The sequence below is a fragment of the Ziziphus jujuba genome, chromosome 1 (genome assembly GCF_031755915.1).
Source record: "Ziziphus jujuba cultivar Dongzao chromosome 1, ASM3175591v1".
Lineage (NCBI taxonomy): Eukaryota > Viridiplantae > Streptophyta > Magnoliopsida > Rosales > Rhamnaceae > Ziziphus > Ziziphus jujuba.
The window spans coordinates 4,757,742-4,771,927 of NC_083379.1; the positions used below are offsets into that span (position 1 = coordinate 4,757,742).

Here is a 14,186-nt window from a genome sequence, read left to right on the forward strand (position 1 = left end):
ACAAAAATAAATAAAATAAACGTTATAATTAATGTATAAAAATGGCAAAGACTGATTTAATCTTGCACCTGCAAAAGAGGGATTTTACCATATACATCAGCTGGGAAACGAACAAAACCAAAACACTACTACATATCCATGAGTAGGATTATATGTCATTATCAACTTAGAAGAATATTGATCCGCAGACATGGCACATACGTGAATGCCATGCAAATGGCTAAACAAATAAATGATTCGCATACTACCTTCTGAAGTATCAGAATTTACAAATTATAGCAAGCTTACTCAACATCAAGTTACAGAAACCAACTAAATTTTTAATTATTTAAACATGATGAAATTCAGGTGGCCAAAGGAAGGTGAGGGAGGCAGCGCCACCTTCTTTACATATCTAACCCACTAGGTTTCGAGTTCGTGCAAACTACAAATTTTTGTCCCTCAAACTGGAAAACGGTATTGCAGCTAAAAATTTGAATTTGGTACACAGGCCGAGTACAATAGCCCAGTTAACTTCATATAAAAACGTTTTGAGGGGGGGAAAAAAAAAAGGAAAAGAAAGGAGCAAGAGGCAATATATAAAGAATCTAAATAATTAAGATAATCCATCTCTGCTGGAAATAATCTTACGAGGGTATCAGCTGCAACAATATGTACTTCTGTAAGGAGGATTAAGAAGTTACTACATGTGCTTCCCGAGAGTGCATCTTTCAAGCTCTCGCCTCATCGCTAGCTATATATCTCTGTAAGAAACAATTCATAGATCTTTCTTAGAAGTCAATCCTGCAGCGTAAACAGATCCCAAAAATGCAATTCAACATAATCCATAAAGAAACTCACAGATGATAACCATAAATCAAAGAAGCATCCATCGATCTTAGTCATGCATCATATATATTAATCACAAAAATCATAAAGGTCTCTAGTTCATCAGCAATTAACAACAGACGTCAGATTTAGGATAGGAATTCAACCCATAAATCTTTTAAGACATGAATTCTTCTCAGAACACTTGACAAATATTAACACCAAAAGATATTACTCACAATCCCAATGTTACTCCAGATTTCTAATGTTCACCAGAACACACAAGTTGATACATTAGTATAACCGAACCTATTAAGACAAGCACCGCAACAGAAACCATGTCCATGTCAAAAACTATAGGGAACTCCTGAAGCCAGGTTCCACATATTTATGAAAGTAAAATAGGTAATATATTGACTAGATGTTTTAGACATATAAAATTTAGAAGCAATTCATCCACTAGAGACTTATACTTTTTTGTCTCTTTTTTTTATTTTTTTGTTATTTTTATTATTATTATTCTAATCAATAAAAGAAAGCCAAAACAGCATAGACCCTCTCATTGCATGTTAACCATGGTCCACAAAGAATAAAATGTCCCAACAAAATGGTCAGTTGCAGACGACATACATCTAGATCTTCTAACTGTGTTTCATGTCCTTTTCTGGCCGTTGGAATTTGGATAAAGTGGAGTCCATGTGGAAACTTAATGGAACCCGTCATCATCCAATGTGCAAATTAGAAACTCATAAGCATCTATGCTGTCCTGAAACAAATACCTTATGATGTTGGAATTCTGGATAATCAATTTCCCCACTCCATGTAAATCAAAAGGCTTGAGAAGTTGAGATATCAACTTTTGGAACTTGACACCAATCAGATGTTAGATAAAAATCTTAACTGTATGCTATGATAATATGACGTTTAATTGAGGTCTGATAATTCTAAATGCAATGCAATAAAGTAATATTAAAAAATCTGAGTATCTTCAGAAGAATCTCAAAGGCTCTCATCACTTCCTAGCAGAGTTAGCATGCAAAGGTATTTTACTCCTAACCTCTGAAGCACATCCCAACAAATATCTTGACAAGAAACAGCATTTGAATTATAAGGAGATTTAGGCAGTGTAAGATTGCTTCATCTTCATATCTTTTTAATAAGCTTCAAAAATAGCCCATGCAACCTTAATTAACATACCAATGTCGAATTATGTGTGCTACAAGAATTACAAGCATTAAAATAATATGAACTTATGCGTGCATCAAATAAAAATAGCTTACAAAAATGTTTGATTGTAAGGCCATGATACCTGTGCTCCAATCATTGGTTACTAGATAATATATATTATTAAGCAGAGCTAATAACTACCTTACTGATTGAAGAACAGCATACTTATCAAGTATCATTGGAAAAAAATAAATAAATAAATAAAATAAAATAAAAGGAAACCACAAAAACAAAACAACAAAACAAAAACAAAAGCAAACAAACAATTTACCACAAATCAGAAAGAGGGGGAAAAAACCAGCGACAGACATATCAATCTAGTATAATAAAACTTCATAAAACAGAAAGTTCTAATAATCAAAATTCAGTACACATAAACTGGGAGGCAGGTGAGTGGAAAAACAAAATTATAAAGTCACAATTCCAAAAAGAAGTTTAGAAAAATTTTACGGATATATCTATTCATACTCCCAAAAAAATTATTTGACATTCTAGTCATAATGAAGCAAACCCTATAAACACCACTCAAATATCAAATGTTTGTCTATGAAATATATTATCACATTGAAAGAAAGTAAAAGAAGCATGTAATAGAAAGGTAGACAGATATCTGTTTTCACTGGGTTTGTTGAAATCATCATATTGTAAAGCAAGGTTACTGAGAGCAATCAAAACCAATGAACATTGAAAGTCACCCTCAAAAATATGTAAAATTATTCCTCCAAATTTAGAGTACTTTAAATTTCAAAAATTTTCAGCACCATCCAAATTTCAATCAGCTCTAGAGGACCATCATAGCAGTTCCAAATCCACGTCAAATCAAGTAAAACTATTCATATCAGGAAAATTACAAAACAGGAGCATCATCTAGAAGGGCAACCAATGAGCAGTTTTGGGTCTACTGCACTCCCTCCCAATCAGAAGTCTACTACACTAAAACTAAAACAGCAGCTATTCACGATATAAAACCAGTTCAGCAGACAAGACTACCCCAGCCCAATAAGAAGACCAAATCATGTAAGCTACCATGCTGGCCCGTTAAGTAAACACATGAATATTCAATTGCCCAAAGAAAATCACACAAAATGTCACAGCAAATTAATGAAAGTTAGCTAACCTCCAAAGCAATTATAAATTTGCCACAAAAGCCTCAAACTAGTCTATTCCTACAGATCATCAAAACACAGAAAAACAACTGACTACTTCAACCCTTCTCATCCTTATGCCAACCGCTTGTATCCCATTAGAATAAAAAATTTGTACAATTGGTATTAAAAATCTACTACAGCAATTCAAAGTTTCAAATCAGCTATGTGCAATCTGATAAACACTTCCAGAAACAATTAAGAAAATGATATTTGGACCTCATCTAGCAATCTGACAATGTTCCTACAACATTGCAACTACGAACTACCATTGTTTTCAATTCTCATCACTGACCAAAGACTATAAAATGGAAAGGACAAAAGTCAAGATTCATGGACATACACAGTACAGATAATAAGTACCTGCACTTCCAGTATCTTTAGCATCAAACCAAAGTTTGTCAAAAAACCCAAACATACAATATGTCCCTCTATCTTTCTGCATGAGAATCCAGTAGTCTATTTAGAACTTCATTACTGTATTTGTCTACTGCATGCATAGTTCTCCTTCTATCTCAGTAATAATCTTCTGTCGAAAGATCGTAAATTATACATGCACAAGTCTAATCATAAGCCTTCAACCTGCTAGATACCTATAATGCACCTTTTTTTTTTTTTAGTATATCTCAAGTCCTACAACCACAATACTCATTCATCAAATACAATGCATCAATTCCAATCAACGTAGCATCAACTCATATAATTAGGTAATGCAAATCAGATAAATCAAACAGGACATAATCTAATGCAACTTAGTAAGAAATTTCACCTAAGGAAGTTAAAAGACTTCAAGCATAGCGCCACCTTGAAACAAATATAAAAGAACATATAATCTACAAACCAAAAAGAGAATCCAATGTAGACAAATGAATTTGTTCACAACTAAATGCACCAAAAATATCCAGAAAGTGCACTTATCTTCCACAAAAAGTAAGAAACTTTGAACATGCTATGTATCCAACTATAAAATGCAGCTTTTAACATTTACAGAACAGAGAGACCACAAGCCAAAAAGAAAATCATAAATACACTAGAGCTTCACAATTAAATTATCAACATTGAACTTCTAGAACTAGCTTATTGGCAAGTAAAGACAAGATGTACTTCCACATGAACAGGAGTTACAGGGACACCAACTGACGTATGATCCTGAAAAATATTTGAGTATTTGCATGTTTGAGAGACTGAGCGTGTAAGAGAGACGGAGAGTATCCCACAAAAACAATGATCAATCTGAACAACCATCCGCTAGATGATGGCATCTTGCAAGTCGACTTTATCTCAGAGAAATTATCAGAACCTCATAAATAGCTGTCCAGAAACCATAATAAGTTTGGATGGGCCCTTTAAATTAACAATTTCACTAGAACTAAAGCCTTTTTCACATCAACACAATGCCAACTAACATACCATGAATTAGCTGTCACATTATAGCCACAAACAGCTCTGCTTACAAAGTTCCCAAGGAATAACAACACGTACACAGGTTGTGCAATAAAAGCTTTAATAGAGTTGAGCAATTTTTATTTATTTTTTATTTTTGGAACAAATTAATAGCACAAAAGACAGTCACTCTTGCACTTAAAAACCAATGAAGTGGAAGTTCACCCTTAACCCAAAAATGAAATATGCAAAACAAAGTACTACAGAACACATATTATATATATGAAACTAAAAGCCACCATCCAATCCCCTCGACATGAAACAAGACACAGTGTGCAATTAATCTAACAAGTCTGTATTCCCGCTGGATTTAAAAGATTATGTGCAGGATCCAATAACAACACCAATTACCAAATACCACATAAATGAATAACAACTTAAAACGTTAAGCTTACGTCCAGAAAGGAAAAAACAACAACAACTGCATAAACAATGGGCAGCCTAAAAGAGCTGTCTGAGTCTCACCATTGGACCCCGATCTCCTACCACGCTTGATCCGCTCGAGTTGAACCTGCGTATCCATGAACATCCGCATCCTCTGAACCTCCAAATCCTTCGCGAACTGCATCCTCTGCTTCTCCAACTCCACCATCTGCCTCAACTTCTCCCCCTCCACTCTCTCATACACCCTTCCGAACCTCTCTATGGCCCTCGCCAACCTCCTCATCCCCTCCCCTTCCACACTCTCGTCCTCGCTCTCTCTGTCCACCTCCTCCTCCTCCATCTCTTCCTCGTTCTCCAATTCATCGTCCTCTTCCGCCTCTGCTGCAGCCGCAGCCGCCGCCATCGCTGAGTAATTCCTCCTAAAAAACCCTTCGTCGCCAGCAGAAGACGCAGCCGCCGCCGCCGCCGCCGCTGCAGACCGCTTCTGCGGCAGGACAACCACTGTCGAAGCCGCGGCAGGTGCAGAGGAAGGATACTTTCTATAAGCAATAGGAAGAGGGACAGCAACCGGAGGTGACGGCGAGAGAGAAGAAGGAGAAGGTTTCTTTAGGTTAGAACCAATCAAGGCATCGAGGCGGTCGAAAAACAACCACGAGGAAGACAAGGCTCCGTTAGAGGACGAAACCCTAGCCTTCTCGACCTTGTACTTCTTCTTGATGGTGTCGATGCGATTCTTACACTGAACATCGGTGCGGTGGGTTTTCTTGGTGTGGCCATGGAGGGCGTTGACGGCATCGGCGACTTCTTGCCAGTCCTTCTGGCGGAGATTACCGCGGTTGAGCTCGAGGTAGCGTCGGCCCCAGGCATCGATGAGAGTGGAAGTGGCTTCCTCGCTCCAGCAGTCCTCGCGGACCGGCATGGGGCGAGAGTGGGAAATGGGCGTCGAAGCAGACGGCGTCAGGGAATCCGTTAGGTCTCCCATGGAAAACGGTTTGGTGGTCAGGCGGTGCTGGAAATTAGGGTTTGTTTGGTCGGGTCGTCGTGTTTGTGTTTTTTGAGGGGTGGGGTGGGTAATGAGAAACGGGTGAGGAAAGGGTCTAGGGCTATAGGGGGTCGCGTCGGTGGGCGTTGTGGGTGAGGAGCGCCGGCCGCATGAGCCGCGAGTGTAGGGGGCTGGTCGCCGGGATGGGCGCGTGAAGCCTACTCGCAGCTTTAGTGGCTTGCATCATACTTACCGCGGCTCGGCTCGGTCCGGTTTTGTAATAATACGCTTTTTAGTTTGTTTTCCAATCCTCGTACCAAACTCTTTTAAAAATTTTCAATGACACATTAAAAAAAAAAAAAATATATATATATATATATATATGCTATCTCTATAAGTTTTCTTTATCATTTTTTCTTATTTTTCTAGAAAAAAAAAAATTTGTATTCCCTTTTGATAATAAGTGATTTTTATTGTCTTACCAAATTTGTTACATACATATTCATGCTTATGGGCACAAATAGAATAGAATTTAATGAATTATTCAATAAACAAGAAAAATTTATTCGGATTTAAAAAAAAAAAAAAAGAATCAAGAAATTTAGAGTAATAAATTAGAGGAATGACGCGTTGTTATCCCACTAGGGGAACGTTTTTATCAGTTGGTTGTTAACTAGCTATCCCATTCCAGTGATTGGAGTGTTTTTGAGAAACAAGGAAGTAAATGGGGCTAGTGTAGTGGGGGTGGAAAATGCGTACTGACTGGGTACCAAACAGGTTATATATTAGACAATGACTAGACAGTACGTACAAATTGTAGAGAGAATCTTCGGAGTTTGGAGTAGGGGGATGGTAATGTTGAACCCAATTTTAGTTTGGAATTGGATGAAAGATAAGTGCAATTTTATAGGATGGTAGAAGAAGCGTATGGGTTTAACACATGTGAACAAGTTAGATAAAGTTGGATGCGAACCCAACAATTGGTTTTTTTCTTTTTGGGTTTAAGGATGTCAAATAAGAAGAAAACCATATGTAAGAGCCCCTATCCCGTATTATTTTATATAGAGCTTGCCCATTTAATATGGTAAATGATTATAAAATTAGGGCATGTTTAGAACTTATTTCTAGTAATTTATTACACTTTAAGAAGTGATTTCTTTAAACATCATCTATTTTGTGATTCCTGTAATGATTTTTCATAAAATAAAATCATCCAAAACTGATTGTACGTTTTTTTACACAAACATTATACGAAGTATTTTTTATCTTTTTGAAAATGATGTTGGCCATTTAACAATTATTTCCATATAGGCATTTAGTTAATGAGTAATAAATTCTTTTTTGGTAATTATGTTTATATTAGTCCAAATTATACATATTCATACATTATATTCCAAAATTATTTGAGTCCATTTATGAATGGTTGCTTTATACACAAAGCTCTTTAGAAAATATATATACATAAATTATGCAAAAAGCTATTTCCCTGTTCTCCAATATAATTTTGATTTTAGAGATAGCAATTTCATACTGTGTTAACGCTGATGAAACTACGCTGAAAAGCATGACTCCCTTTGAAAACAAAGAAGTATTCTATCATTTCGAATTTCATGGTTTGATGCTCCTTATTATAAGTCAGGAGGAAACAATTCTGAGACAATCTTATATAATTATTAGAATATATTTTCTTTATTTTAAGTTTTTGTTGTTGTTTGTTCTTTATTTTAAGTTGTTATTATTATTATTATTGAAAATATTTGGAATCCCCAAGCCAATATTACCAATACCTGGCAATTCGGGTTCGTGGGTCGTGTTCGTATCAACCCGTTTAATAATCGTGTCAAAAATGCCTAACCCGAACACGACCCATTTATTAATCGTGTCAGGTATCCAAAATACTAACCCGGCCTGTTTATAAACAGGTCAACACGACACGACCCGTTTAACACGATTATTTTTAACGGGTCGTGTTGATCTATTAACCCGTTAACCTGAAATTGACCTATTAACCCGAAAATTAACCTATTAACCCGTTAACCCGAAAACTAATCGATTAACCCGTTAACCCGAAAATTAACCTATTAACCCGAAAACTAACCTATTTATTGAAATAACTTGTTTAAAATGCCAAAAATTATAATTCACAATACATAAGTCTTAATATGTGCTAAAAAAGACAAATTCAATACACCAACATAAAATTTAATGTCCTAATAATAGTAAAACACCAATACAAAATAAAATAAATGGTATCAAATTGTTATCATAATACATATAAAACCAAAGGAAAAAGGACATAACTATCATTATGCTCCAAATTTATTTATCGATGTCCAGATTCCAAACCAAATATGTCGATTTTTGGTGCTCAACAATCCAGCCTGGGATCATAATATCAAAATAAATAAAAAAAATCAATTAAATATAATACAAAAGTTAAAATGTTAAAATAAAATAAATTAAATTAAATAAATTTTAACATTGATATTACCTTATACTTGAGTATTGGCATAATTAGAGCATTGACTTGAAGATTCTTCTTTATTGATATCACAGCTCAAAACATCTTCAGTAAGATCCTCAAGTTGCGCTTCAAATTTTTCTTGCATTCCATAAATTAGTGAAACAAAAAAATCATTAATAAAATAAATTAGTGAAACAAAAAAATTATTAATATATGCAAATGAAATAAAGAAAACATTAATAAAAATAATTACCTCTTTGCCCAAATAACCAATCTCTTGTACAAACTATCGCTTCAACAGTGCTAGGCTTTAATGAACTACGAAATTGATCTAATGCTCGTCTACCAATGCTAAAAGCAGATTCAGAAGCAACGGTGGATATAGGGATATTCAATAGATCACGAGCCATTGAAGCAACTTCAGGATAACGAAACTGATTTGCTTTCCAATAATCAAGCACATTCAATTCAATTTCAGTAGCCATCCTTGGCTCCTCTAAATAAAGCTCCAATTGTGATTTTTGTGTATTGGCACCTAACTCTTCAATTTCACAAATATTAAATTCCTACAGTGTTAGAAAATAAAAATTTCAATAAGATTATTTTTCAAAAAATTAGAAATAATCACTAATTAACACAAATACAAACAATTAAAATTAATAAAAAATTTAAGAGTTATTTACCTTCAAAATGGAACTAGCTGTCTTTCTAAAAGAAATGACATCTTCTCCAACACCACAAGATGTGTTACTCTTTTCTTTCTGCAAAAAATGTGTAGAAGATGTCAAAGATCTTTTTTGAACATACTCCTTAAATATTGAAAATAAGTTGCTCTTCACACGTATAAACTCACTAGAACCACTTGCTCCATAAATTTTTCTATAACACCAATTTACAAATTGAAGCTTATATCGAGGATCCACAACCACTGTAATGGCTAATATCAAACTAAATTCTAACCAATACTTCTCAAATTTTTTAAGCATTTGATTAGCCATGGTTCTCAAGTAATCATCCTCACTTTCAATATTTTCCTTCAATGTAACATAACAAAAGAAAACCGAGGAAAAGTACAAATTTGAAGTAGGATATTTAGTGCCCGAAAATATGCAAGTGATATCATAAAACAAACCCAAGAATCTACTTATCTTTTCAATCTTCTCCCACTCATGACTAGAAGGACAACTCTTATAATTTGAATCACTTAGCTCCAAATGACAAAAGGCACGTCGATAGTACAATGCACTTTCAAGCATTAAATATGTAGAGTTCCATCTAGTAGGCACATCTTGCCTCAAACCTCTCTTAGAGTCCATTGACAACAATTTAACACATTCTAAAAACTTCTGTTTTCTTACTTGTGACCCTCTTACATATTTAATACTTTCCCGAATCTTATGAACAACATTATCAATATCTTTCAACCCATCTTGTACTACCAAATTAATGATATGAGCACAACATCTAAGATGAAAAAAATCACCATCACAAACTACAGCCCCCTTTAATTGCAATTGAGTAACTAACATATCAACAGAGACATCATTGGCAGAAGCATTATCCAAAGTTAAAGAAAATAACTTTGTTTCAATTCCCCATTCACACAACAAAGAGTATAGTTTTTCTGCCAATGCTATACCGGTATGTGGAGGTGGCATATAACAGAAATTTAACACTCTCTTTTGCAAGATCCACTCTTTGTCAATGAAATGGCAAGTAAGACATATATATCCATCAGTAGTTGCAGAAGTCCATAAATCAGAAGTCAAACAAATTCTACCAGGAGTTGCATCCAACATGCATTTTATCCTACATTTTTCCTTCAAATGCATTTTAAGAACATCCGACTTAGCAGTATTTCTAGAAACAAGTTGTATATCAGGATGTAAATATTGAAATATGGTTCTAATTCCCTCATACTCAACAAATTGGAAAGGCAAATCATGCATGATTATGGCCGAAGTTACCAATTCTCGAAAATGCTCAAAGTCAAATTTAGATGCATTCAATGAGATAGTCCCTCTATCTTGAGATATTAATAATTGACCAATATCACGAGTGTCTCTTTTCACACAATTTTTCAAATGACGCACCAAATTTCCCGTTCCATATTTACTATCACAAAGATAAATGGTACCACAATCTTTACATTTACATTTTTGCTTACCATCAACATCCAAAGGAAGCACATCAAAGTAAGACCAAACCTTTGAAGTGAGTTTTCTCTTGCGTTTCACTTTATGCCCACTTGTGACTCCCTCCATAGGACTTGCAACATCTTCTAAATTAATAGGCATTTCAAAGCTACTTGATTCAAGATTTATTTGAAGTCCATCCATGTTTATCTACATGTTTTCAAACCAAAAAAAATTATATATTAAAATAAAATATTATAACAACCTTATAATAAACATGTATATAATTTTTTGTTTCCAAATCACAAAGCAAAATATATTCACACATATGCACATATATAATTTTTTCATTTCCCAAGCTATAAGAGGTACAAGATGGCTAAATATCTATGCAATCTTCCAAATTAGTACTTCCAAGTTCCAACAATGACAATTTAGCTAATATGCATTGTCATTTCTTATTTGAGTCATCAACATTTTTTAAAGTTAAAATTTGTCTAATTCTTTCCTTTTTAATCTATACACTACTCAAGCATATGAAGTAAAATACAATATAAAATATATTCTAAACTACAAAATAAAAATGAAGCAAGAGAAAATGAGAAATACCACAAAAATGAAGAGGATCGAGAGCATTAACAAATTGTTTCTTGATAAATACCAACTCTAACATAAGCACTTACATATATAGGAGATAGATTAAATAAAAAGACCAAAAAAATCATATTACATTCATTTATAACCACAAATATTAAGAATAAATATGTAAAAGTAACATTAATTAATTGGAGAGTAAGGAAAAGAAAATTATCTAAAAACCATATCTGTCCATTTAGAACCACAAATATATAGAGCAAATTTATAAGATTAATACCAATTAATTGAAGAAGAAGCAAGAAATAGTAACTCTTCATAAATGTCATCTAATCTTTTATTGAGACTTATATTATTGTTATCATGGGACAAATAGAAACTGTCGCTCTTTCGGCCATGGATGGTTTCCGATCATTTGGCCAAGCTTGCCAAATTGTGATCTACACAACCAGGTTGATTACTATTGTTTTTGTATATGGAACAACGAAAATATCATTAAGAGATCAATTAAAAATATGCTAGAGATATTCAATGTCTTGCTCACCTGAGACTTGAAAAAGAGTGAAATTAAAGAAAGAGTGAAATTAAAGGTTGCACAGGTGGGAACAAAAATTCCCCATGAACACACAAACAAGGAACCACCTCGTCCATTCTAAAAAACACCAAGAAAGCCTTCTCTATAGAAAGAATAGCATCTGAGTTACGCAGGCAGCAGGACTACTCCCGAGAAAAAAAATTACTGGAAGATAGAAGGAATCTGAAATGAATCACCTCTTCATTGTCCAGCCACACATCAGAGAATATGACAACATATCATTAAATGCTTTCTTTTCCAAACCCGCAAGTCTAAGCTATGATAAGTGTATAGGAAGCATCAGCAAATAGTATTCAATAAGTTCAAATATTTCCAGAAAATGAATCACTGATGTTTTAACTGTGCTGAATGTCAGTAACTAATTGATACGATACAGTCTACTCTTTTGTTAGTATACAACCACCAAAAAAGCCATATCCAGCAAGCACCTTGAGTGACTTCTCTCTGTCCTCCAGTGGAAGAAATCCACAGGTAATAACCTTCTTTACAAAAAAAGAATTAGCACATCCCAGAAACTCAACCTTATCTAATTTTAATTATTTCGTATATATATTCTGAATAACTTTTCCTTTATCATCACTGGAGTTGGAGGAGTTAGCAAGCAAATGCACATAGAGACTTGTTGGAAAAATTAAATATAGAAGTTTGTTGGAAGTGTTACATTACAACCAATAGTTAGAGAAGTTGGAAAGTTTGCATGGGAAAAAGAGAGAGGAGGTACAAGGGAACAGAACTTTATCCTTTTACATATCCTAACAAATTAAAAAACAAGAAAAAATTATGGCAAACAAAAATAAGATTTTAAGAAAAAAGAAGAATTTTTGTTGATCTATTATCCAAACACTTACAAAGTATGCTACACACCCAAAATCTATGACATGTAGTTTCTAAAGCATGCCTGACAGAAAAAGGTAGAGATTATTAGGTTCCTTTTTAATCATCAGCGTCGACCAAGATTCAGATACAACCAAATATATCAGTACAAAATGAATTGAAAGTGACAAAAGAGATCTATCCTGGTGGAACCAAGATGGAGATTGGTCTCCTTATCAGTACAAAATGGGATTAGATCGGTAGATAGTGTGAAACATACATTCAAATATTAATATCTGTTTTCTTTCATTTATGACAATTGCAAAAACAGCTTCACATATATATATATATATATATATATATTTTTTTTTTTATGTAACTCAAAAATGCTTTATGATATGCAAAAATTTGAAAGTTTAGCACGACTCACCGTTCGTCAAGAATCTGCAGAGAACTCTCAAAGACCCTGTAATGCCGAACCCAAATCGTTCTCCTTTTTTCTTTCAACTCTCAGTTGCTTCAACAGTTCAACTCTCAAACGACTCACTGTTCTCCTTTGTTCTTAGAGAAGAAGCAGGAGGTAGAGGAAGGAGGCTTTGATGGCTGATGGAGATTAGAGATGGGGCTGGCTGGTGAGGCAGAGAGAAGAAGCAGGGGGTAGAGGAAGGAGGCTTTGATGGCTGATGGAGTTTGGAGATGGGGCTGGCTGGTGAGGCAGAGAGAAGAAGCAGGGGTAGAGGAAGGAGGCTTTGATGGCTGATGGAGATTGGAGATGGGGCTGGCTGGTGTGGTCTGTGGTGGCTGCGTTGTGTGCTGGAGAATAAGATGCAAAATTGAAAAATAGAGCTTGACTCTCGACTTTTGAGTTTTAGATCTGAATTTTTTTTTTTTGTTTTATTAAAAATATATTTTTTGTTTTTAAAAAATTAATAATAGAAAATTATTTGTATAAAATTTTTAATTTCTAATATTTTTTAATTATTAAATATTATATTAGTAATTAAATATTAATTTAATATTAAATTTAAATGGGTTGTAATAGGTGTATAATCGTGTCGGGTTGAAATTGACCCGTTTAATAAATGGATCGTAACGGGTCAATTTCGAGTTAAACAGGTCAACCCGAAAATGACACGATTAATAATCGTGTTAAACGGGTTGACCCGATTATGACCCAAACCCATTTATAATAAACCCAAACCCATTTATTCCGTGTCGTTTTCGAATCGTGTCACCGTGTCATGACCTAAATTGCCAGGTCTTACCACCCTCACACCCCCAGTCCCACTTAAAAAAAAAAAATGCAAATATTATTTTCGTGGGCTTAGAAGCGAGAAGCGCAGCTCAAAGAGAGACATTGGACCTGGGCTGAACTTGTAATTCGATCCCACCGATAAAGTAGGCCCATCCAACATCCCTGGGCACCAGGAAACGAGAGAGAGAGAGAGAGAAATTAGTTGCCAGGCTAGTCTTACCCAAAATCATATATGAATACTTGTAGGATTGAAAAAAGAATCAAAAGCCAACGGCCTAATTCTTGTGAAAGCAGCCAAGCTACCTCTAATTTTATTTTGTTTTGTCGTGAACAGAGGGGATA

General features: G+C 34.6%; 2 protein-coding genes across 5 annotated transcripts; both read right to left on the reverse strand.

The window, feature by feature from the left end:
- Positions 1–114: 114 nt before the first annotated feature.
- Positions 115–6,319, reverse strand: LOC107410407 (trihelix transcription factor ENAP2). Of its 4 annotated transcripts, none has more exons than XR_001580813.3 (3): positions 5,088–6,319; positions 1,438–1,573; positions 115–743 (listed from the first exon to the last, which is right to left on the reverse strand). XR_001580813.3 is itself a non-coding variant. In XM_016017841.3 (2 exons), exons 1-2 carry the CDS (start codon positions 5,986–5,988, stop codon positions 758–760), a joined length of 927 nt encoding a protein of 308 aa, XP_015873327.3. In that variant the 5' UTR covers positions 5,989–6,319; the 3' UTR covers positions 115–757. The 4 variants fall into 4 exon arrangements, 2 of the variants coding, with proteins under 2 accessions (XP_015873327.3, XP_048335886.2); XR_007242699.2 differs by having other exon boundaries at positions 115–783; XM_016017841.3 differs by lacking the exon at positions 1,438–1,573 and having other exon boundaries at positions 115–783.
- Positions 6,320–8,605: 2,286 nt separating this feature from the next.
- Positions 8,606–11,773, reverse strand: LOC125419999 (zinc finger BED domain-containing protein DAYSLEEPER-like). The gene is made up of 3 exons (XM_048466519.2): positions 11,726–11,773; positions 10,660–10,797; positions 8,606–9,018 (listed from the first exon to the last, which is right to left on the reverse strand). The coding sequence occupies exons 2-3, from the start codon at positions 10,789–10,791 to the stop codon at positions 8,689–8,691; spliced, it is 462 nt and encodes a 153-aa protein (XP_048322476.2). The 5' UTR covers positions 10,792–10,797; positions 11,726–11,773; the 3' UTR covers positions 8,606–8,688.
- Positions 11,774–14,186: the final 2,413 nt, after the last annotated feature.